Source organism: Gavialis gangeticus, unplaced genomic scaffold, assembly GCF_001723915.1.
Source record: "Gavialis gangeticus isolate Ggan-Ray unplaced genomic scaffold, GavGan_comp1, whole genome shotgun sequence".
Lineage (NCBI taxonomy): Eukaryota > Metazoa > Chordata > Crocodylia > Gavialidae > Gavialis > Gavialis gangeticus.
In genome coordinates this window covers 236,571,838-236,598,609 of record NW_017729032.1, presented here as the reverse complement: position 1 = coordinate 236,598,609, position 26,772 = coordinate 236,571,838, and the positions used below count along the sequence as shown (strand labels likewise).

General features: G+C 39.9%; 1 protein-coding gene across 5 annotated transcripts in view; it reads right to left on the bottom strand.

Annotated features, from left to right (window-relative positions):
• ROBO2 (roundabout guidance receptor 2) overlaps nt 1–26,772 on the bottom strand; it is a 787,363-nt gene that overhangs the window by 123,221 nt on the left and 637,370 nt on the right. For all 5 annotated transcript variants that reach the window (XM_019525121.1, XM_019525122.1, XM_019525124.1 and 2 more), the window contains exons 11-15: nt 21,588–21,669; nt 20,820–20,985; nt 18,948–19,114; nt 10,582–10,703; nt 2,733–2,964 (exon numbers count right to left, since the gene is read on the bottom strand). In XM_019525121.1, coding sequence (XP_019380666.1) covers nt 2,733–2,964; nt 10,582–10,703; nt 18,948–19,114; nt 20,820–20,985; nt 21,588–21,669 — 769 coding nt within the window. The remainder of the gene's footprint in view (nt 1–2,732; nt 2,965–10,581; nt 10,704–18,947; nt 19,115–20,819; nt 20,986–21,587; nt 21,670–26,772) is intronic.

Below are 26,772 nucleotides of genomic sequence, written 5' to 3'. Positions count from 1 at the left end.
TTCCTAAATATATTGTGACCTGGCTTTTAAAAAAGTCATCACTTAATAGTTTGATTTTCAAACCAGTCATCTGACAATGCACAAAGTATGATAACTGTAAAAAAATAAAAGTTTTGAGAAAGTATGAACACCAAGACAGTTATAAAGTCCAAAGGAAATGTCCATGGGACTTAATGAACTTACTGATTTGTATACGGAAGTTTGTGTTGCCTATTGGGCTTTTATTTATCTTTTTTTTGGGAAAGGGGAAAAAAAGAACCTTATCAGCTAAACAATTTAATATGGGAAAGAAAACATCATTTACAGTGGCTGACATTTGACTGGTGATACTACTATTTATTATAGATCTTGCATTACTGAAGGAGATACCAGTAAAAAAGGATGGCTGAAGGTTACATTAATCTGCGCAGCAAAACATGGACTACGGCTTTAACATATCTGTAGGCAAAGAAGGGTCTAAAAATCTCCACTGTGTGAAAAGTGGGTGTTGGTTGTAGCTGTGTTGGTCTAAGGACATAGGCATACACATTTTTTGGGGGGTAAATGTGATATCTTTTATTAGACCAACTAAATAGTTGGAAAAATTGTTCTTTGCAACCTTTCAGGTTTACCCAAAGAACCTTGTCTGCCAATGTGTGGAAATTATTCCACAAGAAGAAAGTGGCCTTTAAAGTAGGAAATTACCTGACAGGCCCTTCTGGGAAATGAGGGTTATAAATGAAAATGTCACTCCTCAAGTACTTCACAGAAATAGAGTAGAGATACCAAATCTTCTCTCTTTTTCAGTGGTTCTTAATTTAACTTTAGCAGGAGACAGTTAGATGAACTAAATAAACAGCAAAAATCAATTGAGAAGGGACAAGGAGAATGTTCTCTAGGAAGGGAAACATCCTACCATTAATTTTAGCAAAACAATTTCAACCTATGAAGCTTTTCTTCAATTTTCTTTTTCAATCTTTTAAAAAGAGCTTTATTCATATAGCAGTGACGCTAACCTTTCCTGAACAATTTAGGATTTATAGTCTGAGCAAGGCTTTATGGTCTGAGCAATGGGACCAGAAACTTTCCAATTCTAATCCTGCTTTGGACAGTGACATGTTTTGTGCTCTTTGGTGACTCACAGAACACCCCATTTGCCTATCTGTAAGGTAGGACAGTTTCTGCAAGGCTTGCTTACTTGTATGATAGCTATAAAATGTCTAAAAGGTAAAAGAATAATAATAATGGTGATGGTGGCACATACCATTTTAGGATTATAAAGCACTTTACAGTCATTGTGGAATTATGTAGACTATTACCACTAACGGCGTGATGTAGATAGTCTAGATCTACGTTTTAATGGATCTTGCGAAGACAGATTATGGCCAAAACACCAAAAGCAAGTATGAATGGTGAATCTCGTTTAACATTACATATCTGGGTCTCAAATGGAAGAGCTGAGAAAAGAACACAGATCTCATGACTCTATGCTTGTATCCTGGCATCAAAACCATCCTTCCATCTTTGGCCACAAGACTATTTTCCATTTCTTCTTCTTTTGGAGAGAGCTTTTAGACACATTGTAGCTTTTAGACACATTGTAACGGGGGTCTGCTCGGGGCCAATCTCAGTGTGGCCCACCCACCTGCTCCTAGGCTAACTACCCACTTTCTCACTCACCACGCCTTGCTGGTATAATTAATTAATAGATGTTAATTAAGTGGGAGGCTGCCCATTACCTGTCCCGATGCCAAGGGGCGCTATCTGCAGCAACTTTCCTCCCCTACACCGCAGCCCAATTCTCACAGATGGCATCTCAGTGTTCTCATTATTACCAGCCCCGACACTGGGCCCCAGAATTGTCCTCATTGAACCCCACCTGGATTCCTATCCTCAAGCAGTCTTATCCGCCTTCATATTAGGAAGCATAGCTCCCTGAACTGCTTCCCCTTTAGGTGTGGTCCACCTGGGACCTTTGGCTCACTAGCCCTGGCCCACCTCCAGACCAGTCGGGACCCCAGATGCACAGCTCTTGGGCATCCCTCGTGGTGGGCCCCTGGCCCTTTGACCCTTCCAGTCCTGGCCCCAGAATTGACCAGTTAGGAGAAGTCTAGACAGGCCTGAGTCTATGGCCTTTTTTCTCTCTCTGGGGGTCCACCCTCCAGGCCCTCCAACAAGGGGTTACCCATCTGGTTGTGGGGGCTAGGGGTTAAGGCGCCCCGGCCCCCCTTTCACCAGGGTAGCAACTGGCCTGGTATTTCCTGGGGGCTCCCGCACCACTGGGAGCCTCACCAGGCCACCCACTCCCAGCAGGGTGCTGTTTTAGGTCATGCCCAGGACCAGGAGCCTCCTTACCATCCCCTACACCTCCTCCCTTTCCTCCAGATGATATCAGCAGCCCTCCAGCCAGGCAATGTTGTTGCCTGGCCCCCAGCACAGAACTGCCGTGTTTATATGGGCAGCCCCAGATCCAAAATGGCTGCCCTCATCAGTCGCCTGCCGGGTGCTGCCTTCTGGCCCTTAAAGTGGCAGGCACCAACAGTGCCCTGCCACACTCATCAATAAAGATCTGGTAATATTATAACACTCAGAGGAATGTGTAAGGATAAATTCAAAAGCCATTTAACAAACAAAAGGCACTGGAACCAAAAGAAATTAAATGGAGCATAATTATTAGTGCAATTATCACAGTGAACATAATTCTCCAGCCCAAGGTGGGAGAACCTGTCACTTCATTTCACAATTTTACTAACCTTCTTCAGTGGTACGGGCAGACTTGGATTCACTATCCATTCCTTGGAACTCATTGAAATATGGTCGAACTTTAATTTCATAAGTTACACCTTTTTTCAAGTTGATTAGGACAGCGCTGCGCTCGGTGGGAACTTTGACCTCTAAATTCTGCCACATGGTTGGAGAAGGCACTCCTGACGTTTGACGATACATGACTCGATAGCCCTGAATAAACTGGGACTGGCGGTCAACCTAAAAATGGTAGTGAATGGTGTATTACTATACATATTTAAAGTACTTAATCCATATTAAAATGTAAACAAAAATGCAACCTACTGCATTTAGGAGAAAGAGAAAATGATTTAGTTACTTGTGCTGCTAATTTCCTCCAAATGTAAAATCAAAACATCTTGTGGATTACTCCAATTTCACTAATTTTTTTTTAAGGAGATGTATACACCTCTCTCAGTATGTCCTTATTTTACTCTTTCTAATTAGGTCTAACGATATACCAGTCTAATCTCAAAGCATAAAACCAAAAACTATGATAAACAGATAATTTTCATTCAATTTGGCATAATGAGTACTGCATGTAAAGCTATTAAAGTCACTTGGATGCTAATGTTCTGAAATCTGAGAAGGAAAGGAAAAACAAATTATTTTCAGAAAATGCTAAATCTCTGAAGATGTATTGTACATTTTCAATTAGTCCACTACTTTTCTTATCCCTCAACCTTTCATGAGATACTCCAAAAAGTAAAACAGACATAGACAGATGCAGAAAAACCACTGACCAAGAAAATTTGTTGCTTCCACTGTTCTAAGGAGTCTATTTGTATTCTGGTATTATGAAACACTTACACCATCAGATGGGATGTAATGTTGTTTATATTTGTATTTTATTTGTTGCTGGGCAAACAGAATTCAAGACTGGGATTGCATCCAGTAATATAACAATTCTACCCTGTCTTTCATAACAATAAATGTTACCACAATTGAAAAGAAAACACTTCAAAATGTATTATCTTGAAGAGGTTATTACTATTTTTTTCTCTGTAAGAAAAGTATCAAATTGAATTACTCCAAACTACTGTAATGTTGGCATGAATTTGTAGCTTAATCTCTAAAAACAGTAAAAAAAAAAAAAAAAAATCTTTTCTGGTAAAAGATCTTGACTTCTACAGTTGTCAAGCAAAGTGCCAAAGAAAATGAAACAATCAACACATAGTGTGTCTGTCTAGACATATAACTGGCTGGTTGCTTAATTCAGTTTTATACCTGAGGTTCAACAAGTGGGATTTTCTGTATCTACTGTGCTAACTAACCCAAAGAATATCCAGAATTAGGGATATGATCACTTGGGCTAGGCTATGAAAAAGTGAGCCCAAGACTGAAGACAAACCAAAATCTTGTTCTTTCCATCACTTTTACTGTATCCCCACTACACTGTTCATTATGTTCTTCAGGGACCAACTTCTTATGACATTAAAAAAAGCCACGGCAAACAAGAAGAAGCAAGCTTAATTTATGAGAGCAAAGCAAAAATATCTTTCATCAAAACTGTCACTGTTAAAAACCTTGCAACATATGTTACAACAACATTAAGCCTGCATTTTATAAACTTCTCTACATTCACTTTAAGTGAATTTATGCACTGAAAGAAGGACATAACTCACAATAATAGCTTGTTAATACTGAAAGAATCAAGCTGTGTTTTTAAGAAGAACATTAAGCAGCTGTTTCCAGATGAAGGGAGTCTGTAAATCAGGGTAAATTGTTTTTATCCATGTTTGACTTTCATTAATTAAATGTTTTACGGACATAAAGACTTTATGAACCTCATGTTTACTACAAAACATAGTGTTAACTCCTTTGCATACTTTGTAATACTTAAATCTTAACCTATATTGTGGTATATGGCAATGACATTTAATAATCAAATATCATTTAATTTTTCTATCTACTTCTTAAAAACATTACATAATTTTTTTTTCAGATTGTTGCTTGTGCTTTTGTGATAACCTTAAGAACTGATGGGTGAAAAGTGCTGTCACAAGGGGAATGGTTGAAAATTCACAAAATATCATGATAATTATCAATACCTGCATTCAGAACTATACAGATATTTGCATATGTGCACTTTTAGCCACACCTATTCATTCAGTAGTGGACATCCAGTAACAGACTAAAGTTTTATAATAGCTGTGTAGAATGAAGCCAGAAATATGGTTCAGACCAACAGACTTTGGCCATTAAAAACTCCATTTCTGATGCGTGACAAAAATTTTGTGGCCAATACACACCTAAAATTTACTTATTTCTCTCTCTCATATATGAAATGTATATGATTATCTGTTACTTGGGGTAATCATATATTTCCACTTTCTACTCTCTCTACACCTGAAATAATTTAACATGGGTGAATAAAAGATTAACATTCTGAGAGGTATCATAAGTAGACTGGTAGGAGCGCTCATTTGACTGCTTTTGTAACAATACAATTATCAGAATCATGGTACAGACATTTTTTAACATAGAATACATTGCCACTGTGGCTGTCTGATGATGAGACCACTAAGTTGCAGTCTAAAGAAATTTTGCAGAATAACTCTTTTGTATGTAAATTACCCTCCTAGAATACCCAGAATAAAATTCTACCTGCAAAAATATCCACAGCAACTCTCCATCTGTACAGAATAATATACAAGATTTTTCAAGCTACTGTACTAGCTTAGTTTGTGCCCTGGAAGAACTGACTTCCACAACTTTTGGAAGCTTTAATGCTTATCCATGAACGCTACTAAAGGTTCATGGTCTCACCCAGTGGAAACTACTCCAAAGCCTACTCTGTAGTACACAGCTAGAGCTGCTGTATACTCTACAGTACAGCTGCTTAAGGGACTGTTCTACTATTTCTTATTTCTGTCGTCCTTTTTAAAATCAACATCCAACACTGAGATATACCCCTATCAGTGTGGGATAGCCAACAGCAGTCAGAAATAGCAAGACGGGAGACAGTCAGGTAGCTCATTCACTTGTCTAATATCATTATCAGGAACCAACTTTCTTACATTCATGGGAAGGCTCAAGAGAAAAACAAGATAAATCATTCAAAGGCTTCTGGGGACTTGTGGTCAAGAGGGAAAACAATATTGGGGAGCAGGAGAGAAGAAAAGGAAAGGAAATGAAAGCAGAATGGAAGAGCACAGCAGGGGAATCGGGCTGCATTCTTGAAGTGATGGAACACCAGGAGGGCTCCCTATTAGAGATGGTTGAAAAGTTTCATTTTAACCATTTTCTATCACAAAATGCTCCTTCAACAGAACTGAAACTTCTCACCAACCTGTGCTGCAATTTACACAAAGGTCAGAAAGTTGGTTATCTGGATCATGCCCCCCAACCCTTTCCCCCCTCCATTTGCTGCTGAATATGGAAGTGTGTAGTAAATATACAGATTGTTGCAGGAATAAAGAACAGTCTCATGGTTATGGCAACTGAATGCTTCCCTGGATCCTCCTATCGCTGCCTCCACCTCAGAGTTCCTTTATGATTGCTTGGGAAGGCTCTTAAACTTAACTTCACAGTTGGCCACTCACTGCATGTTCCTCATAATGCACCCAATAAGAGAGAGGTGGAACTAAAACTCCTGAACTGCAGCTGAAGTCAGCCAGAGGTGTGCTTTGAATATGTTCAGTGCAAAGTGCCAAATTTTCTAGACGGCAGAATGGAATGGGTTCTAGGTGTTTCACACTGGGCACTGAAGCTTTTAGTCCTATTTCTCTGCTTCTGTCTCTATGGGCAAAATGGGGTTGGCAATACCATCGAATATCATGGAGGTGCTGTGAAGACATATTAATTGATACCCAGGTGTTTCTCAAATATTATGGTAAGAGCACCACAGAAAAACCTACAAGACAAAAATCTTGTATTCAGTCTTCTGTGATATCAGTTAAGTAAGACCTGGGGCTACATGCTGAAAAAAAATGAATAAATACCCACTCAATGAGGCAGTTCTGTGGGGAAAAAAATATGTGAACAGGTAATTACAGACTTTGTCATATAATGCATAGCCGCAAAGGGAAGCCAACTAATAGTATACAGGAGACCTTATTTCTGGCATTCTTCCTTTCTGCGTACTTGCTTTTGCACGCTCAACTTTCTTTTAAAAATATATTTTTTTGGATGGAGATACAAAAGGAAAGCATGCCTATGTGTTCATGCAGTATGCTAAGTAGAGCTGAGCGCTGAGGAACAGTTTCTAGAATTTTGAGCTCTGATTTAGAACAATGGCTACATTGTGAAAATAATTCAAATAAATCAACAAAATGCAAAGAACATCCATGATGAATGCCAGTATGCCAGGAGTCAGAATGCTAGATAGGGAGCTTCTTATGTGGCAGGCCATTTCATACAGCAAAAAGCAAAGAGGAAGAGTCTCTTTTGGGATGTTGTTCTTTTGGATACTAGCTGAGCTATTTTTGTTATATTAATAATGTTGGCTTTATTTTCTGGATAGCATGGTTGCTATCCTGCAGACTGGGGTTAATTAATTGGATTTGTCCTGGTTGCTGGAAACATTCTAATTAACAGCTCCCTTTTGTTTTGGTTTCTCTCTTCCCTCAGGCAATGCTGGCATAGTACTAGTGGTTGCAGTGTGCTTGTCAGGTCACTTCTTTTCACCTCAAGGGAACTTGCAGTTGGTATCAGCAATGATACAAATTTATATTTTCCTTACAAAAATATATAATGTCCTGTTCTTCATAAGTCCACTCAGAGGAGTGGTCATTCATATCATTTTTATTCCACCCTTGCAGGACATCCTGGGCATGTCTGCACATGCACTTTAATGTGCATTAGCCTATTTTAATGTGCATTAAGGTGTCACTAGAAACATGCTATTTAGTTAATGTGCATTAAAGCAGGCTAATGTGCATTAAGTAACTTGTCAAACGAGTTTTATTTACAGTGCCCCCACCACCATTTTGAAGCACAGGATGCTGACTGAATACATGTGATGCTGCTGGCACTTTAATTAGAAGGCTTTAATTAAAGAACCCCTTACCCACCCTCCACCCCGGAGCACAAGTGTAGACATCCCATGCTCTTTAGTTAAGGAGCATTAAGACAGGCTACTGCACATTTTCCTTCTGCCTCACAGTGGAGGTACTAGATTTAATGTGCATTAACTAAAGTACATTAATGCACATGTAGACACACCCACTGGGTTATATCTGGATCCAGCTGTGAACCCCATTTGTATTAGAACCTCCATTTTGAACACGTACTGAACACATCTTTAAGTCTGCTCGGGAATGCCTCTGGAAATGCATTCCAGACAACCACCTTGCCCTGCCATGGAGAAGGACTTGTCTACTCCTTGAAGGATCTTCGCAGAGATACAGTCACTGAATAGCGGAACTTTTAACCCAGCCATATTGAAAGGTGGACAGATTGGCTGGGAAAAGGACTGGAGTTTTTCAGCTAGAAACCACATAAGAAGCTAGAGACTGAGTTTAAAACTGGGTGACTTATTGCCACATTGAAAACCAGCTGGAGAGAAAGAAGGCAGGAGAAAGCCCTCCCCTCTTGAAGGTCTTGAGATCGGAATAAAGAAGCATGTGTCTTGATTCATTTGTAATTTTTAAAAGATCTCTAGTGGTCTGAAAGATCACTAGTGTTCTTAACTGCTAGTCTGGGGTGGCTGATTTATGGAGTCTTAGGGTGTGTTTAGATGAAACAGGGTGCCTAAATTGAAGCGATGCGTTTTTAAAAACAATGTTTCAATTTAGGGCTGATTAAACCCCCATGTCATTCACACACCCCACTGACTAACCTGCCACTCCAGTGCGAAGGGGAGGCCAAGCTGCTAGTGGGCAGAGTGGTCCCTGGGCTGCAGGTGGGCTGGGGGAGGCTTGTGCTTCCCTCCACAGCACCTGTGGCCCCCCCCCATGCAGCACCCGCCCACAGGTACCCAGCTGGGATGGTCCCGGGAGGGCACCGTAGCCACAGAGGGAAGCACCAGGCCCCTGCACAGTTCAGGCAGGCAGGCAGGCTCCAGGGGGGACAAAAACAAAGATTAGGTTCGCCGCTTTTCTTGGGTGCAGCTGCTTTCCCAGCCTGCTGTCAGGCTGCCTGCAGGGTTTCCTGCAGAGCCGTGGAGCTTCATGGAGCCCGGTGCTTCACCCTGAGGCTGTAGGGGCAGGAAACTAAAACTCTTCAAAGGAATTTTAGTTTGCTACACCCCAAGTAATTTTAGGTGCATTACACCGCCGAATTTCCTACAGCAGATGGAATTAATGTGCAATACGCCGCCAGCGTGTGCAAACTCCAACAACACTAAAGTGGTGCAAAAGCATTTAGCCCACTTTAAAGTGTTGTGCACACATGCCTCTCATTTTGTCTACACATGGCCTTAAATATCAAACAAGGGCTATAAGAAGTCTGAATTTGGCAGTATACCTTAGAGAGAGAGCTGAAAACCATGACCAGACTCCACCCATACTGAAAGCTCATAGAACTAGTGACTACTGTCACTAGCTTATTTGCAATAGGCTAGTGACAGTATGGAAGGTGTGCTATCTAGTTCTGGTTATAATACCGGTTGTAATTTCTGGTTCTGTGAAACTCATGCAGATAAGTATCAGGAGCTTTGTGTGTAGTTATATGTATTCCCGTATGCCAATCCAGAGTAGCAGGGCTTGTTACAGAGGAATTAATAGTTTATTAGATCTTCCAGGGGCACTGGATTCCCATTTTATTCCAAGCCTGTCCCTACCCTTCACCCCCCTCATGCCTATACTGTAATCTGTCTTAACAGGGAAGTGACAGGAGCCATTTGTACTGCTTCTGGAAAATCTGAAGCCTTACTTTTTTACTTCCTCTTCTGTATTACAGTCCCCTACATATATATTCCTCATGCTTTAATGACAATACGTGTATTAAAAATGTTCTACTCTGTACTGTGTATATCCCAACAGCATAATTTATTCAATATAGAATGATAATTCAAATACTGTGCACTACTATGCTACTTAGTTCCATCTCCATCTCTGGTTTGTCCCTCCACAGGGAAGGGAACGCCTGAAGAATAAAGCAGTCATTTGTGGTGTGTAGTGCCCTAAGAACTCTCTGCTTCTATGGTTACAAATCCTTTCACTGAAGCTCCAGGAAACAAATACTGTATGTAGCATTTTGAAAGCCACATACTATAAACTTAGTTCTCAGGAGCACAAGCCCAATAATTTGACTGCTCAAATAAAAATGCTGCAGACAATGCCAAAAAGATGTGGGTTTTGTTTGATATAGGGATGTCCACTGAACAAAGCCAAGGCTCATGCTATAAAACCAAATACCACTACATAACTAACCATGCTTCATCAAAATGAACCCCTGTCCTTCCCACATCTACCCTCTAGGAAGATTGTGTAAGGGTCATCAGGTAATGAGATATTGTAGAAGCTCCCCATGGACTGAAGTGGTGAGTGATGAATAACACATCACTTATCTTTAATTCTTATCTTAACTTTGATTATTATATTGAGCTCACTCCTTAAGAGTAGTGTATGGATCGATCTTGTTTTGTACTATATGGGACACATACTGCTAAAGCATCTTCTTTATCAGTCAGTTAACTTGCTTTCTGCTACACACTGAAGCTTCTGAGCCTGAATGAGTTTGAGAGAGACAGAGAGAGAGAAAGAGAGAGAGTGTACATACCATTAGCACATTTTTCATTGTCTGCACACTGTTAACTTATCTGGCCACATGGACTAAGGTCAGGACTAGAGTTTTTCAGGGGAGAAAAAGAATTACAGGGACAAGTAAACAAGATTAAAGCTGTCAGTAAGGAAGTTATTATAAAAGCCTTACTGTCCAGGTGACTTGCACTGTAGTGGGTGTCAGCACAACAGGATTATGTAGTCGGACAATGACATCTCCCAGCTCTTTCTGAACCTGCCTATGATCCACTCCTTGCGCTGGTGGGCTGATATCTGCAAGGCAAAGAACATGCATAAAAGGCTTATTTTAATGAGACTCGCGTATATCATTAATTAGGATGACTGAAGAGTTTAATGACACAGTTTAAATACTTTTTGTGATACGGATTTCAGAACAATACAGTAGATATGGGTGAAATACTTTGAAGAATACTATGTAAACATTCTGCTGTGAACATCCACAACACTTTTTACAAATTGGGAAATAATAAAAAGTTTTAGTGACTACTTGGACTAGATGCAAACATTTTCTAAGCAGCTAAGAAGTGACTGGCAAGATGCTATATTCACATGCTTTAAAATATTCAGATAATAATAGCCTTGATGCTCTAATGTGCCTGCAGGAGTCCCTGAGCCCAGTTAGTTTTTAAAACATAAGCAACAATATGCCTTTATTTTCACCAAGAGCATGTAATTTACTCATTATTCTTTTCCAAATTTGCATTAGTATTTCCACTCCTCTTCAGCCTGACATCTTGAGAGTAAGAGGGTCAAAAAAAAATCAGCAAGTCATACTATAACAGCATTTTCCTATGCAAATTGTTTTTTAAGTTTACTTCCCTACATCGGGGCTGTCCAACCTCTGGGCATCCAGGGGCTGCACACGACATGGACCATAGACCCAGAGGCTGCACGGCATGCTGGCAGGTGCCCCTCTGGTTCCCTTCCTCCACCACATGGGCTGCTCAGTTCAACCCCTTCCATTACTGCTCGCATAATGCAGGCAAACCCGATCTTCACCTCTCCTGGCTGCATGTGTACTACATGAGGCACCCAACCATTGCACACTGCATCCAGAATGTGGGTATCTTGGATCCTCACCCTCCCAGCTGTGCATGCCATGCAGGCAGCCCACCCGCACCCCTACAGTATAGGCAGACGGATCCTGGATCCCACCACACAACCCATGTAGCCAAGGGTAGGGTGCTGCACACACAATGTCCACAGCTGGGAAAAGGGGGGAAGCTGGGCAGCCCAGCTCTGCCCCTGCAAGCCATGTGCACTAAGCAGTTCACTTCCCTCCGCTCCCCGCAGGATACCAGCTTGGCTCCATCTAACCCTACCCCCTGTGGTGGATACAATACCCCTTCCCTCTCCTGGGAGCATGTACCATCCACCTGCAGTGGAGGGAGCCTGGCTCCCTTCTTTGCCTTCCCTGTGTGTGCAGCTCAGGCACTCCAGCCCCTCCCAAATGGTAACTCTTCTGGATTCAGCCTTTGGGCCACCAGTTGGATAGCCCTGTTCTACATGCAATATGAAACATTTCCTTGGAGTGCTAATATGAAAATGAGATATAATTACAAGGCCAAATTCTTTCCTAACTTATAAAGAGCCAAGGAAGAAAAGTTTCCCAAGAATTTTGCTTGAGGATTCTGCCAAACCATTCCTTCAAAGTAGGGGGGGAAATTCCCCTCATTATATTAAGCCTGATGAATTCTAGGGACTTAGTGGAAGGCCAAGGGAATCGGTGTCTGGAGACTCCATTCATTTTAAATTGCTTTTGGCCTGGCTCCCTGACCACAACAGCCCTCAGCAGGGCCATGCAGACTGAAGCTCTATTACCTTTGCTGGAGAGGGTCTGCAGCAAAATGTGAATTCCTCTGGCTTTGCCTCAGGTTTTTCCACTCATGTCCTATCCTACTCACATTTCCTCCCAGCTCACCTAGTCTTTGCTGCATCCCCCCTGCATAGATCTCTGATGATAGGGAAAGAAGTCTCTGACTGAACAGTGTAGTCTATTAAGGAATGGATGTGCAGAGAAAGATAGCTGTCTGTCTTCATATCAAGCAGGATATAAAATTCTCCTGTAGCATGCAGCACTGGGAGAAACATTACTGCAGCTGAATGTTTTTGAAATTTCAGGTCCCCAACTCTTTGAGGATATGCTCTCCTCTATTACATAGCACACCTTCCTTTTCTGGGCCTGTGGAAGGAGTAGCTATACCTCCACAGCAAATGCTTCTAATTTGTCCTGGGGAAAAACTGAGGAGCCTCCCCTGGGACCTTTGGCACTAAGGCTCTAGTCATCTGGAGGTGCCATTCCAGACCAAGAGTTAGAGGGGAACCAATAAATGGCAAAAGTTCCACCTGCAAACTAGAAACTTTGCATTCACTGCTAATGGAAACCATCAGTAATACCTCTTGAAGGGAAGGATCTGGGGCCCAGACATGAGGTTCAGATTTTGTGACTTCATAAAAGACACATATCAGGAAGAGGTCACATGTCACATATCAGGAAGAGGTCTTGGAGCCTGCTACAAAGCACATAACTGTTCCTAAGCACACGTGACTTCTGCTCACATTTCCCAGACAATCCTTTAAAATCTACTTATTTTACACACCACACCCATCCATGCCCCATCTCTTGGGCTGGCTCAAAGTCCTCTCTTTATGAAGAAAAGACTCAAACAATGGGACCCAGCTTACCTTCTGACGGGTTTATCTATGGAAGGATAGTATGCACCCCTTTGTTCTCTAAATAGGAAACGTGTATTATGCACACAGATGATAATGCTCTTAAAGAAAAAAAAGTTCAAAGCTTGCCTCAAAAGCTTCAGTCCTTAGGATTTTGACAACTATCTGGTTTGGATAATCCAGATTTTAGCTTCACATTTCAAGCAATATTATGGGCTTCGATTCACCAAAGCAGCAATATTCACACAGGCTCTCTACTGACTTTGAAATGCATGGGATGGCTGTGTGGGCTTCCCAAAGGGAGTATAATCCAAATATGGAGAAGTTAGCAACAGTACAAAAGTGGTGTACCTAGCAAATTATGCCTATTCAAAGGGAGTGAAAGACAGAAGAGAGATAACAAGATAAAGCTGTAAGAGAGCAACTCACACTTGTTTATTGAATGGTAATTTATACTGCTATGCACAAACCACTTTTATATTTAATATAAAATAATTCCCATAGGTACCCATGATTAAATCTTAGATGATATTATCCATGCGTACTATAGAACTAACAATGTGCTATGATTATATAACCTTTGGGGAAAAATATATACATTACATGTGGATTAGGTATGTTTATAGTATATAGAATATACTCGTATTTATTTTAAATGGAAAGATGCCATATACTAAACAATAAAGGATCCTATTAAAATAACCTATGAATTAAACATTGTACCTGAGGTATTGTGTTTATTGTTGTGCACACACATAAACATGTCTATGTATATAAACATATATATGTTTATGCAAATTTTATGCAGATAAACTCCCTGGTCACATCCAGATGAGCACGCACATGTGGTCTGTGGCAGCTCAAACCTGTTTGGGGTGTTGCAAACTGCACGTGGTGACTGTGCAACTGTGTGCTGCACTACCAATTTGCAGCATGGTGCCAAAATTTGATAGCATGATGTCTTGGTATTAAAAAAACCCCCAAAACCCCCCACAAAAAGCAGGGTGACATATGCAGCAGCAGCGTGTGCCATCAGAAATGGAGCCTGTATGTCCAGAGCTACACTCTGGCTGCTGGCCAGGCTCCATGCAGCCAGGTCGGCATCGCTGCTACCCCAGGAGCCCCCCACCACCACAGGTAATTTTGCTGGGGCCAGCACAGGTACTGGCCCCAGCCTCCCCTGCCTTATCTGGGTCAATTTGGTGTGCTAGAGTGCACATGCAGGGGTGTGCCCTGGGGCACAAAGCAACAGCACAAATGTGTGCCACTGCTTTCTCTGCCCCTGGAAATATATGCCTCTGAACGTGGGGATAAGCCTCTATGATTAACTGCATTGTGCATGCAACTTTTGCCCTGAATACATTCTGCCTACTTCTCCTAAAGGCTACAAACTGTTAGCAGCCTCAGAGAGCTGCCATTTGTTTTAAAATCAATCTGAAAGAGAAGAAATATGTCCTCCTAATATATGTACTTCCTTTCCCAAAAAATTACATTTATCTGAGATGTAGAACAGGCATCAGTAAATTCTGGATCAGTAGTTAGATTTCATAGATTTCATAGACATTGGGGCTGGAAGGGACCTCAGAAGATCATCAAGTCCAGCCCCCTGCCCAAAGGGCAGGAAGTCAGCAGGGATCATAGGATCCCAGCAAGATAAACATCCAGATGTCTCTTGAAGGCGTTAAGAGTACCACCGGCAGCAGTCTATTCCAAACCCAGTGGGAAAACTGTTGCATCCAGCCCAGGGAGATCCCAAGACACTGACTCTTACAGTCCTATCATTGTGAGCCACAGAAAACATATTTTAGGCTGCTTTAAAGAAGTTTCTAAAATTACATTAGTTATAATTTTCCTTTGCCACTGGTCATTATACTGTGGTGCTTATGGCACTGAGAATATCTGGCTTTACAGAGAGACAATAATAAGAAACAGTGTCAATAAATAATACTGTCTAGAATATTTTAATATATTTTATTTCTGTAAAATATGTGAGCTATGCTGAATATACTGCTGCTCAGCTCACAAGTATGGCATAAAACAGACATTCCAAACTCATACAACCACAATTTTTTGAAAACCAAACCACACCGTTGCATATTATTACAGTTCTTCTGGAACAATGTGTGTGAAGGCACTTTTCACATAATCTTACTTAACATGCTGTCTGATATACATGGAACAGAAAATTTATAAAAAATTATATAAGGTGCTGAGTCCCTTCAGTCTGTAGGGAAACATTATATGACGCTCTTCAGTTTTATCTGTAATGCCATATAGCCTCTATCTTAAAGCCTCAAAGGAGGAGAATAAGATTATGTGGGCAATCTGATCTTGGTCATTTTCAGACTCTAAGGTGCTTAGCAGTGCAATCCTAATGCTGCCTTAACACACTGAAATCCAAGCTTCAGTTTCCCCAGCAAGGAACAGGAGTGATAGCCACTCTTGAGTCACTTCTGTAGCCTCTCCAATTGGGTTTTATTGTGAAAACATAACAGAACTATGCAAATGTAAAGAAGCTACACTCCACACATCGTTCACAACCAAATGGCCTGGACTTCCTCACCACAGGATGGGGGACTCAGCCTAGCAATTCACAGTTACTTGTTCATAGCAGAGTACATGTTCTTGCATCCCTTCCCTTCACCACCTTCTTGGGAGCCTTTTTAAACTTCCCATTGCTTTTCCTTTTAAGGGGTAGCCGCCCAACTTTTAAATGCAAGTTTATGGAGTGATCTTAACTTTGAGCACTTTGACTCAACATCTCTGAACTCGCCCATGCCATGTAATCTACTAGAGATCTACTAGAGATTCATTGTCGTGAAAACCTTAAGAGGCATTCACAGCTCACATCATATGAGCACACAACATCTGGTTTAGTGGAACTTACCCACAGGAGGAGACCTGATAACTAGTACAGGCTGTCTTTCCGCACTCCTTAGCTGCTTTGTAGCTAAAGAGACATTTGGGCATTTTAAGGAGTTTGCAAAAGGGAGTTTGTGCTAGGGAAAGATGGCATAGGAAACAGGAGAGCCACTGAAACTGAAGCTTGGTATGCACACACATGTACTCATACACATTGTATATATTGGACTCCTATATGGCTAATGTCATGTTTTAATGTCATACATTTAAAAAATGTGAGGGAGTCATTAAAAAATGTGATGCTGGCCCTAGACAAGTTTAATCAGACCATGGAAATCCAGATACAGATAACACAATATCCAAGCCACCCTGAATAACGTGACACCAGAGTTGGGTGGCCTGAAAAAGTGTGCAGATCTGCTCTGACAGAAGGACAATCACAGCATTATGATTAAAATGGCTCCATTTTAATCTGTATCTACATTTCTGAGTGGTCAACATGCTGGCAAGAACCATGTATTTGGAGATTATAATGTACTTAATCTTAGAAATTGGTAAACATTTATATTTCAGTTCATTATTTAAACATTGTTTCTTTAACTGTGTTTATGAACATACAGTTTGTTCTGTTAATAATCCTGAAAAGTGAAGTGTACTGTCTTTAATGGCTTAAGGAATTCTTGCTTGTTGTAATGATTTGCAAGCCATCGATGTTCTGCTGATGGTTATTTACCATATTTTTATTTAATATCAAGAAGCCAATTGTTAAACTATAAAGGGTATCCTGCATAAGTGCTGCAAATTATATTGTATATCACTGCTTTAGTTGCTTATTTTCTTTGCAGTGGTTAGTCTGAATAAGAATTTTATTACTTGCCCACTTCCTTTGCGAGTCTGAGGCCCCTCTACATGTTACATATATTATGCAATTAATTGGTTAATTATGAAGACCACACATGCAAAGTAAGACCAGCTACACATGCAAAGTAATCACCACATGATAAAAATGAGTATGCAGCGATAAAAAGAGCCAACCAGCTATAAAATTAGTGCTTAAAATGTGTAACAACTCTACAGCTGGTTTCTGTCCAGCTTTAATTTGAACATGTAGCAGGAATCTGAGTTTAATTCAAGCAATATTAAAAATGAAATCAAAACATTATGCTAATTCTAAACTGATTTTATGATTTAATTCTACTAAACTGTAGGGTACCAAAGAGGCTATAAATATTCTACATGTTGCAATGTGCGTGGCTGGTGAACAGCTTGTGGAAAATAGAAACTATAACACATGCTGGAGCTAAAGGGGAAAAAAAACCTATTTCTACTAAAATTACATCTCTGATCAGTATGTCAGACAAACAAAAAAGGAAGAAGAAGTAACACCAGCACCCTGGCCTCCAGATGCAGAAAAAGAACATTTTTGCTTAGATCTAAATCACAGTACTGACTCCAGAACATGGGCTGGTGTAATGGGAAGCATTCAGCTCTGTCACTGATTTCCATTTTGCAAAAGGGGCTGGAAAGAAGAATTTGTGACAGTGCTTTAAGAGTCAAGCCTCTGTCCTGTTTCCACCTAGCCCTGCTTTTTTGGGACAGCAACTACTACCTTAAGCGGCCATTTACACAGGATATGCCAGGGTGTAGAGGCTACCTACACGCTCCTTGCTCATTGTGCATATGTATCAGGGAAGGGAAGACAGGGCCCTAGATGAACTGTGAAGAAAAATATTATTTTGGATTTCTCTGCAATGGCACAAGTCTTATTACAATCCAAGTTCATTACTGTTCTCCACTGTGTTAAGTGGAGATTCATACTTTGGCGTGCAAAACCTGGACAATGTGGTAACAGAGCCATGCCACCTCTAAGCTTTGCAGAGAAGCTTACTCATCTTTAGACCTGCGTACAGGGGGAGCAAGCAGGATACAAAAGCACAACCCTTTAGATATGATATGTCATACTCATAGCTCTAGATAACTGAAAATAATAAATAAGTGGACCTTATTTGATTGCATTAGCTATCCCACAAATGAGGGCTCCTTTTTGCCACCCATTTTAGTTTAGCACCAGTGGATGAATGTCTAGCAATTAATATATACACCTACTTTTTTCCATCTTATTATATAATTCTCAGCATCTATAAACTTTAAAATGTATACCTATTCAAATATCAAGGCAGTTTAATACTCTAGCAAATTTGTACCACCCTTTTCATGAATATTAGTTTTAAACATGGGTTTGTACATATATGGTACCCATGTGTTTAGTGATCTTTAATGCACTTATTGTTACAAATGTACTATCCTCCTTTTACATATGGAGGCACAGAGAAATTAGGGGCTTATCTACACTGTCACACCTTGGCCATGTGTTCTGTTTCTACACATGCCAAACCCTTGACATGAAGTGGTATAAGTGCTTATAGTATTCCTGAGCATGCACTGAGGGGAGAGCCTGAAGACCAACAGCCTAAGATGATACTGGAGTCTGAATTCAGGGCCACCATAAGGCAGTGACACTACACCTTTTCTTGTTGTGGCATGGAGAGTGCATAGATAAGTCCTAAAGGTCAGATTTTAAGGGTATGTGGAGTCCTAGGGATGGAGATAGGTATTTGTATACTTTCAAAAGAGCTTAGGTGGCTAATTCCAATTAATTTCAATGGTGATGAGGCACCAAGCCACTATTAAGAATCTGGCCCTGACTTGTGTCTAGTCATCTAAAGGGCCTGTGGTATAACAAGGAACTGAACTTTGGTACCCCAAAGGCTTGAGCTGGTACCTTAATCAGGAGACTCCCTTTCTTCTCTGCTAGTTGTGCTTGGGCCAGAATGGTGCAAAGCCAGCAAAACAAAACCACGTAAACAGACTGTTTTTCAGCGTTTTTCCTTATTTTTCTGTTATAAAGTGAACACAGCAGAAGCAAGTGAGGAACATGCCATCATTAGCAGCTGTCATTACCTTGTGTGCGGACAGGATCTGACATGGGGCTGGGATCGCTCAGACCTTGAGGGTTGATAGCTCTCACCATAAACAAATAAATCGTATTGGGACGGAGTCCTCTGACAGTGTAGAGTGTTGTCTTTACATGATTAGCCACTGTTTGCCAGCTATTGCTCACAGATTGGCTGCAATAAAAACACAGTTATAGACTACAGATTAAAGCAAAGGAAAGGGCATTATAAAATTGATTTGGGTATTAATCTCATGGTAAGGATATCTACTAGAAAAATTATTAACTCAGTGAAAGAAGCAATTCTGCTGTTTTCAATTAGTTCATCAGGATATGTAGGTCACAGTATAAAGCAAAACAATAGTGACATCAAAAATATTTCAAACCAGCAGAAGTGAAAGCCATTGCTAATACATTATATTGCACTAAATAAATACCTGCAAAAGGAACAGACGTGGGGAAAAAGAGAAAGGTAAATTTGAATGATAAATGGGAACCTCTTGAACATAAACCTCTGAAAAGAATAAACCTGTTAAAAGAATAATTTTCTATACTACAGAGTAAATTATACCAATAAATTGTCTTGCTGAAAGAAAATCCATATTCAAAATTACGAAAGAGCCTTTCTAAAATACATCTGTAAAAGAAGAGAAATGTATGAATGTTTTTCCTGTAGTTAAGCTTTTGATTTGACTGCTCTATACAGAGAATACAACTCTTTGCAGCTGTAGATACGTCGTGTGATTGCTAAAATAGCTCTTAATATAAATATACAGCTTTTGTTAGAGTCATTGATGGGATGTCACTGTAGTTTATCCAAGGTCAAATGGGCACCTTTGCTAAGGTTAAAGAGAGAATTTGAATTCATAGCTGTCCATCTTCTATTACTCATTACAAAGTCTTTAATCAAACCAAATGGAAAAATGATAGAAAGGTAGCCACTATTTTGTTTAAATTATTTTGTCTAAACAATCAGAATGTTAGAAAATAAGCATATGGGAAGTTATAGAATTATTTTTCATTTAGGTTTAGAAATGACACCTATGCATATATACAGGAAGAGTAGTCAGCATTTGGACTCTCTGAGATTTTCTACATTTTGATTTACTTCTAAATTCTAAAATGTACCAATTAAAAAGAAAATTAGGTCACCTTACATATTCATTGCTTTGAAGAAAATGATGTATTTTGATTAAAAAATTGCTGAAGCATGTGCCTAACTTTAAGCAAATAAGCAGCCCATTGATACATGGATAAAATTGGGCTTACGCTTAAATAACCTTCTGAATCAGACTTACTTCTCCATGAGGATGAGCATTGCAATCCTATGAACTACAGTACATGGACTGATCTCTCAGTGACCTGATGTCTGCTTTCTGAATGCTATATTTCATTTTCCATAGCATCAATATACAGGAAATTAAAATATTTGTACTCTGTTCAGTTTCTGCTTTTTGAAGACCAAGGCTTATATTAAATGTGCAAGGCTTAGGGAATCTTAATTATTTTTTTCTGGTTTGCACAACCCCAATTAAACAATTTCCTATGACATTATCCAACTTGAATATCACCATTCTCCCTGGAAATGTTTAGTAATGATCAGGATTAAGAAAAACAGATGAGTGAACACATAGCCCAGCTAACCTGCTACTGACCGAAAGAAATAGTCAAGCACTTGTCTAACCTTTTTACTTGGAAATGGGTGGCTAATAAAAAAAAGATCCTGAAGCTCAAAAATAAACTTCTTGCCATCAAAGGTAAAGTCTTTAATGAGTTCACTGAATTTGAAGATGTCCATAAATATATCTCCATATCAGGAGACACTAGGGTTTAAACAAAGTTAGAAAAGAAAGAGATTAGAAGTGGAATAATTCACATACCTAAAAGCCTCGATGATATATGCACTAGCTGCTAAGCTTCCAGGGGTGCCTGGCTGCCAGGACAAAGTGACACTGTTCTTGGTAACATCTGTGACCTGAGGTTTGGATGGTGGTCCAGGAAGGTCATTTATATCATAATTTTTACTGACTGTTGCTCCTCCAGACTCTGAAAGGCAGAAATAGAAAAATATTGAATTCTTCCCCCCCTGATTGTGTAATTTTTGTTAAAATAAAAGAGAATAAAGATACAACAAAAGTATATTCAATTTAGTCAACACAACGGTACCAATCCATATTGTAGTGACTCAACATGCATCTTGAGTTAATACATGTGAATTTAGTGCTACTATTTGGGGCATATATTTTTGGTTGCTGTGATGCCAAAGAAAGTGATAGGATGAAAAGTATATGAAGAAATAGTATGTTAAGAGATAGCGCCGCTCAAAAGTGAAGCTGGGCCACCTGGACACATGCTCTGGCCAGCACGGTGCTGGTACTCGCCTCCCCTATCCCACCTGTGGGAACCTGCCACACACTAAAATGTGCATGGCAGAGGCGTTCCCCAGGGAGAAGTAATGGTGGCACAAGGTGCACTGCTGCTACTTGTCCCTGGGTAATCAAATGTCCATGCTTATCTGGATGCAACCTAAAAGTCTCAATCCTAGAACCTTTTAACACAGGGATTTTTTTTGTTGACTCACAATGCTATAAGACAGTGAGCATTTTCATATTGTGCCAAGTGCAAAATAAGCTCAATATATGACTTACCTGTCACCTCTAACACAGCACTCCAAGATGTCTCCCCACTGGAACTTGTGGCCACACAGGTATAAGTACCAGTATCAGAAAGCTAGGCATATAAAAATGGTTAATAACATTTTTGACAACCTGCTAACATTAACTGACACAACCATCTCCTTAACTATTTTTCCTCTAAATATTTCTTGGTGTAAAATAAGAGAGATTTAGCCTACATTTTACAGAAGACTAAAGGACATCAGACATTTCTCAAATAATCATTTAATGGTGGCTTACTTTTAAAGAACTATAATAAGATTACTTGGTTCTAATAGTTGTGCTCTGTATTTTCTCTCACCACAGACAAGTTATTGTAATTCTCATATTGCTAATGGAACCAGCATTAGGTAGGGGCATTACAGAATATTTATTTACATCTAAAAAAGACTAATTTTAAGACAGAACTAAACTAGGTGAGTTCAAGAAATAACATATCAATTTAACTGTAAACATGACAATTTTTTTTTGTGTGAAACTGGTGCCCTAGCAGGTATTAAGTTTGTCATTCATAATCCTGTGACTGCCTAGACTCTTAGTTTCCAATCCCAGCAGGAATTCATTCTATCCTTCTATGGTAGAGAAAAAGATTTTTATGCAGTTTATGATTTGTGGGTCTCGCCGATGAGACCTCTAAACCATAGCATGAGATCTTAAAGCTACTTAGAAATCAACATTAAAGTCTTCCTGGAATTTTTCAAAAAGATAAGGTTAAATCTGTGTCCTGGGCCATATTTCTGTCTCCCCTCTCTTCTATTATGCAATGTGCTGTGAACTTGTTATTAAACTAGCAGCTGCATTTTGCCCCAGAAGTGGCTACATTTCATTAGTGGTGCAAGTCTGGATGTTGTAAAGCGCAATTAGACCTTTTGGGATAAAAAAACAACAACAGTGGAGTGGTGAAAATGAAGATTATGATTATCCCTTTATTTTTTCAGGTGTTCAGCAGTTATTTGGGGAAATTGCTTCAAGTCACATTGGTGGTATTACAGTTACATTTCCCCCACCACTTCTTACATTTTTCTGTTGCACTGACGTATTTCCCTGGTGCCTCGTTATTCCACATTTCTTAGAGCCAAGGTCTATTGTGATTTGGATCTGATGATTGCTCCAGTGAGGTAAACTAAGATTAGTGGAAAACTGTAGGTGTTTGAAAGTATGGACTATACAGAAAAGCCTGTAACCTGCTGCAAAAAAAATGAATATAGCCTGGAGATGGATATGGAGTGGGGAGACTGCTGACTGTAGTGATACAACAGAACAATTACACTTTTTATGAGAAGGCTGCCTTGAACCAGCTTAGGGGAAAGAGGACTAAGTCCAAAATGTTTTAATGGCCTTTAAAATATAGGATATGTGTGTTCTGTATTATATGCAGACTGGAAGTGTAAGCAATGTGCTTATACCTTGATTTTTCCAGGATCGGTGATGAGGAGAATCAGTAAGATATTCTGTTCAATTCCTGATGCTGTATAATTTCATTGATTTTGAACTTTGTTATGTTTTAATTTTGCTGGCATTTTCTACTTTGAGCCCATTACCTCTGCAGTATACTATTGTTGTGGAAAGGGGATGGTTGGTAAATGGGGATGCAGATGAATTGCATGAATAAGGTTTGAATTTTAAGAGAATCCAACTGCCTTAAGAAAATGTTTTAAACTATTCTGACACTGGCTGAGAGATTAAAAATGTATAGGGGAGGTACTTGGGAAAAAACAAAGGTGCTTGAGGTAAGACAGCTTCACCAGCAAGGCAGGGGAGCAATAGAACATTCTTTGTTACAGTGTTTTATTGGGTGCCTTCTGTGCTGTTGATTAGGACCATATAATTCCTAGTTATATACTAATGGAAAATGTTTCTTAAGGCAAAGTTTCTAAACTGCAGTTGTTTGTCACTATGTAGAAAATGTACTGAAGATACTTCACATCATTGAAGTTGTATAGTCAACTAAATATCCAGACTACAGACAAATTAGGCCTAAGAGCATTAATGTGGAATAGTAAGATCGTTTGCACTTTATTTCTTTGATGTAACACAACACATAAACAGAGAGAAAGGAACAAAACACAGGCCAATAACATCATGCCCATTTTTAATGTCCTGTTCCACCTCAGTAGTAGCAGTCCATGTAGGTTATATTTTGTTCAAACTTTCCATGTGGCTGCTTTTGAGGATCAAACTGGAGAGAATTCTCTCCTTAAAAAACATTTTGAAATGTATAGGACCCTTCTTGGTTAAGTCTGCCATTTTACCTGCCACGCTTCCTGCCTGGATTACCATATTTACCTGAATATAAGACAGCTCCCAATAATTAGATTCTCTATATAGAAAATATATTCATTTATTATAATTTTTCAGGTACAGAATCAACTTATTGGAGGTTTGTTTAAATTAGTCTGCCTCCCACTGCTACAGCAGGGGAAATCAATCTGAAGGAATCAGGTGCTTCCCTTATACCCCAACTTTTTCCTCCTGCAGCCCCTTCACCCTCTCCTTAATGTAAGACCCTGTTCTTCTTTAGCATATGAAAGTGAGGGGGGAATTTAAAAACACTGGGCACATCTACATGAGACACTTACTGCAAAGCAGACTAATTAGCTCCACAGTAAACATCTCACATCTACATCACATGCACACATGTAACCCTATTAGGCCACAGGAAAATCATTAACTCCACAGCTGGATAATACTTCTGACTACAAATACTACCCCCTTGTGGAGTTTTCTTTACTCTGCAGCACCCACTGCACATGCAGCTGGCTGGGGCAAAAGGGTGCTTCAATGCAGGGGCTGCCTGATGGCTAGCCCTGCACTGGAGCACCCTTCTGCAGCACGCTGAGCTGAGCTGACGCAGCTGTGGGTTGGCAGGCTGACCCCCAGGTCTCCTGCCAGCCAGGGCTGCTCCAACTCAGCTCAACGTGCTATGCTCCCAGGCACGTCTGTAAATGCGGTGTGTGGGAAGCAATAAATGCCAGAGTGATAAGCGCCAGCATTTCTTGCTTTGATTTAATTACATGTGTAGATGCGCCCACTGACTCTAAAATAAACATACCTGTAGTAATGCATATGTAGGCCAATTACTATAAATTCCTATAGGCTTACATCATTCAGAAGTGATACATTTTACCATTTTTGGAAACTGCTGCAAGGTTTAACACAGGTACTCTATGAACACACTTTCAAGCAACACTTTTGTACCTGCTTAGAGAGAGTATAAACTATTCATTATATTAGTTCAAAGCCAAAAGGCTAATATTTTACCATACAGTTCTTTGGGTTGGGCCCCAGCAGAATCAAAAGCATTTCAAGCCATGGTGACCCCATAGCTCAGCACTGCTCAATATGTATGTGTACTCCAGATAATCCCCAGAAAGGATCCATGAGTTAATTAGCTCCCCACTCATGCCTGGAACCGTGTTCTTTTCATGAGTCCTGGGATCCTCCAAAATTTTATACTCAGATGAAGGAGACACAAAAGGGGAATTTTATTCTTACTATTGATTTAGGTAGTGGAGTGCTCGAGAAACAGTTATTTTATTCATTTTTTATTCACTCTTGTCTTTCTCCAAACAATGGCACATGGAGAGAGTATGTGGGTACATGGTTGCTCTAGGGTTCAATGTGGTAGCTGTGGACTGGGTTCTCCTGACTAAACCTGGCCACAAGTCAACAAATAAGGACCATGCCCATTGGACAGCAGGATGAGTGGGGCCTCAAGTTTCTATATGAGAAGGGACCATCTTTCCCAATATCTTGAATGCTTGTATGATGGCAGTCAGAACATTTTTTTTAAAGAGTGGGGTGCTAAAATCCTTATTAGTTGGTTGTGGGATAGGAGGAACTAACCATAGCCTGGTCCAAGAATTAACAAAAAACAGATCTTGTTGGGGTTGGACTGAAGGAAGAGTTAAAATGTTCCAGTTTTAGATTTATTCATAAAAGTGAAGCATCTAGATTAAATAAATTTATGGTGCTGTGTCTTTCTTCCTGGTATATCTGACTCAACAAACCACATCACTGCAATCAGGAGATTTAAGAAATGTCCTTAAGGAAAATGAGTATTAGAGAATGAGCCACTTAGGGATCAATAAAAGCTCCATGTCATTTAAAATCACACTTAAATTCCTAAGTGTGCTGTGTTTTCTTCCCCCTCCTGCCAGTATTTTTTTTCCCTTTACAGATCATGTGCCACTAACAAAGAGATTAATGTGCTGGCACGATTCAACACCTATTTTACTGCTTGCATGCAGACAGACATCCCACAAGCTTCTGCCTCATGGACATTCCACAGAAGCCCATCATTAATGCCCACCAAGTTTGTTTGAAATCACTAAGCTCCCACCTTTAATTGCTGCTTTCTAACACTACTGGGGAATCTTGACTATTCAAGCGCACTCTTTAATCCAGCTTGACAGTAAAAATGCATTAACCTTCATGGCCCAAACTTGCCTTTAGCCCAGAGAGGAAGGATAAATTGTTTACCCAAGAAAAGCTAGCATAAATTTTTTAATAAATTCCATTTTGTTCCAAGGAGGTTAACAATTCATTTATGATCACTGATTAGATAGTGACAGAAAACAAAACTGCAGTTTGTTTTTTTGTCCTATATGGCTCTACTTAATGGCACTTGTGATAAAAGTAAATGCAAGCATTTCTACATTACCACTAGTAAAATTAAGTAGTTCCTGAAATTGTTTATTATTTAATGTACATAGTAAGTATATTTGCCTAAATATGACTATAATTGAGGTATCTGCATGTTTGTGCATCTCTTATATTGATCTCTATACCTTTTAAGTATATAAATATATACTATACAAAGGTTGCCATGAGCAAGACATTTGCCAGCAAGTTACAGCATTGCCGTACTTGTAATGCGACAATCTGTGGACTCTCTCTGTATACTAAGGAAGACATAATTGTATTATCTCAATACCTACACATTAAAAGATTGGTATATGTTACCTTTTGCATGATGACTTCTTTAGATGCACGTAGAGAGATAGAGGATCATGTCAAATGCCCTAGTCTGTGATGCCCTCTGGGCCCTGACACACAATGCTCTACCATCTGCTCTCCATTGCTTCACAAAGAGGGCATGGCTAGACTGGAGGTGGGGGGAACTTAACACATACTAGGACTGCTGCATTTGGCAGAA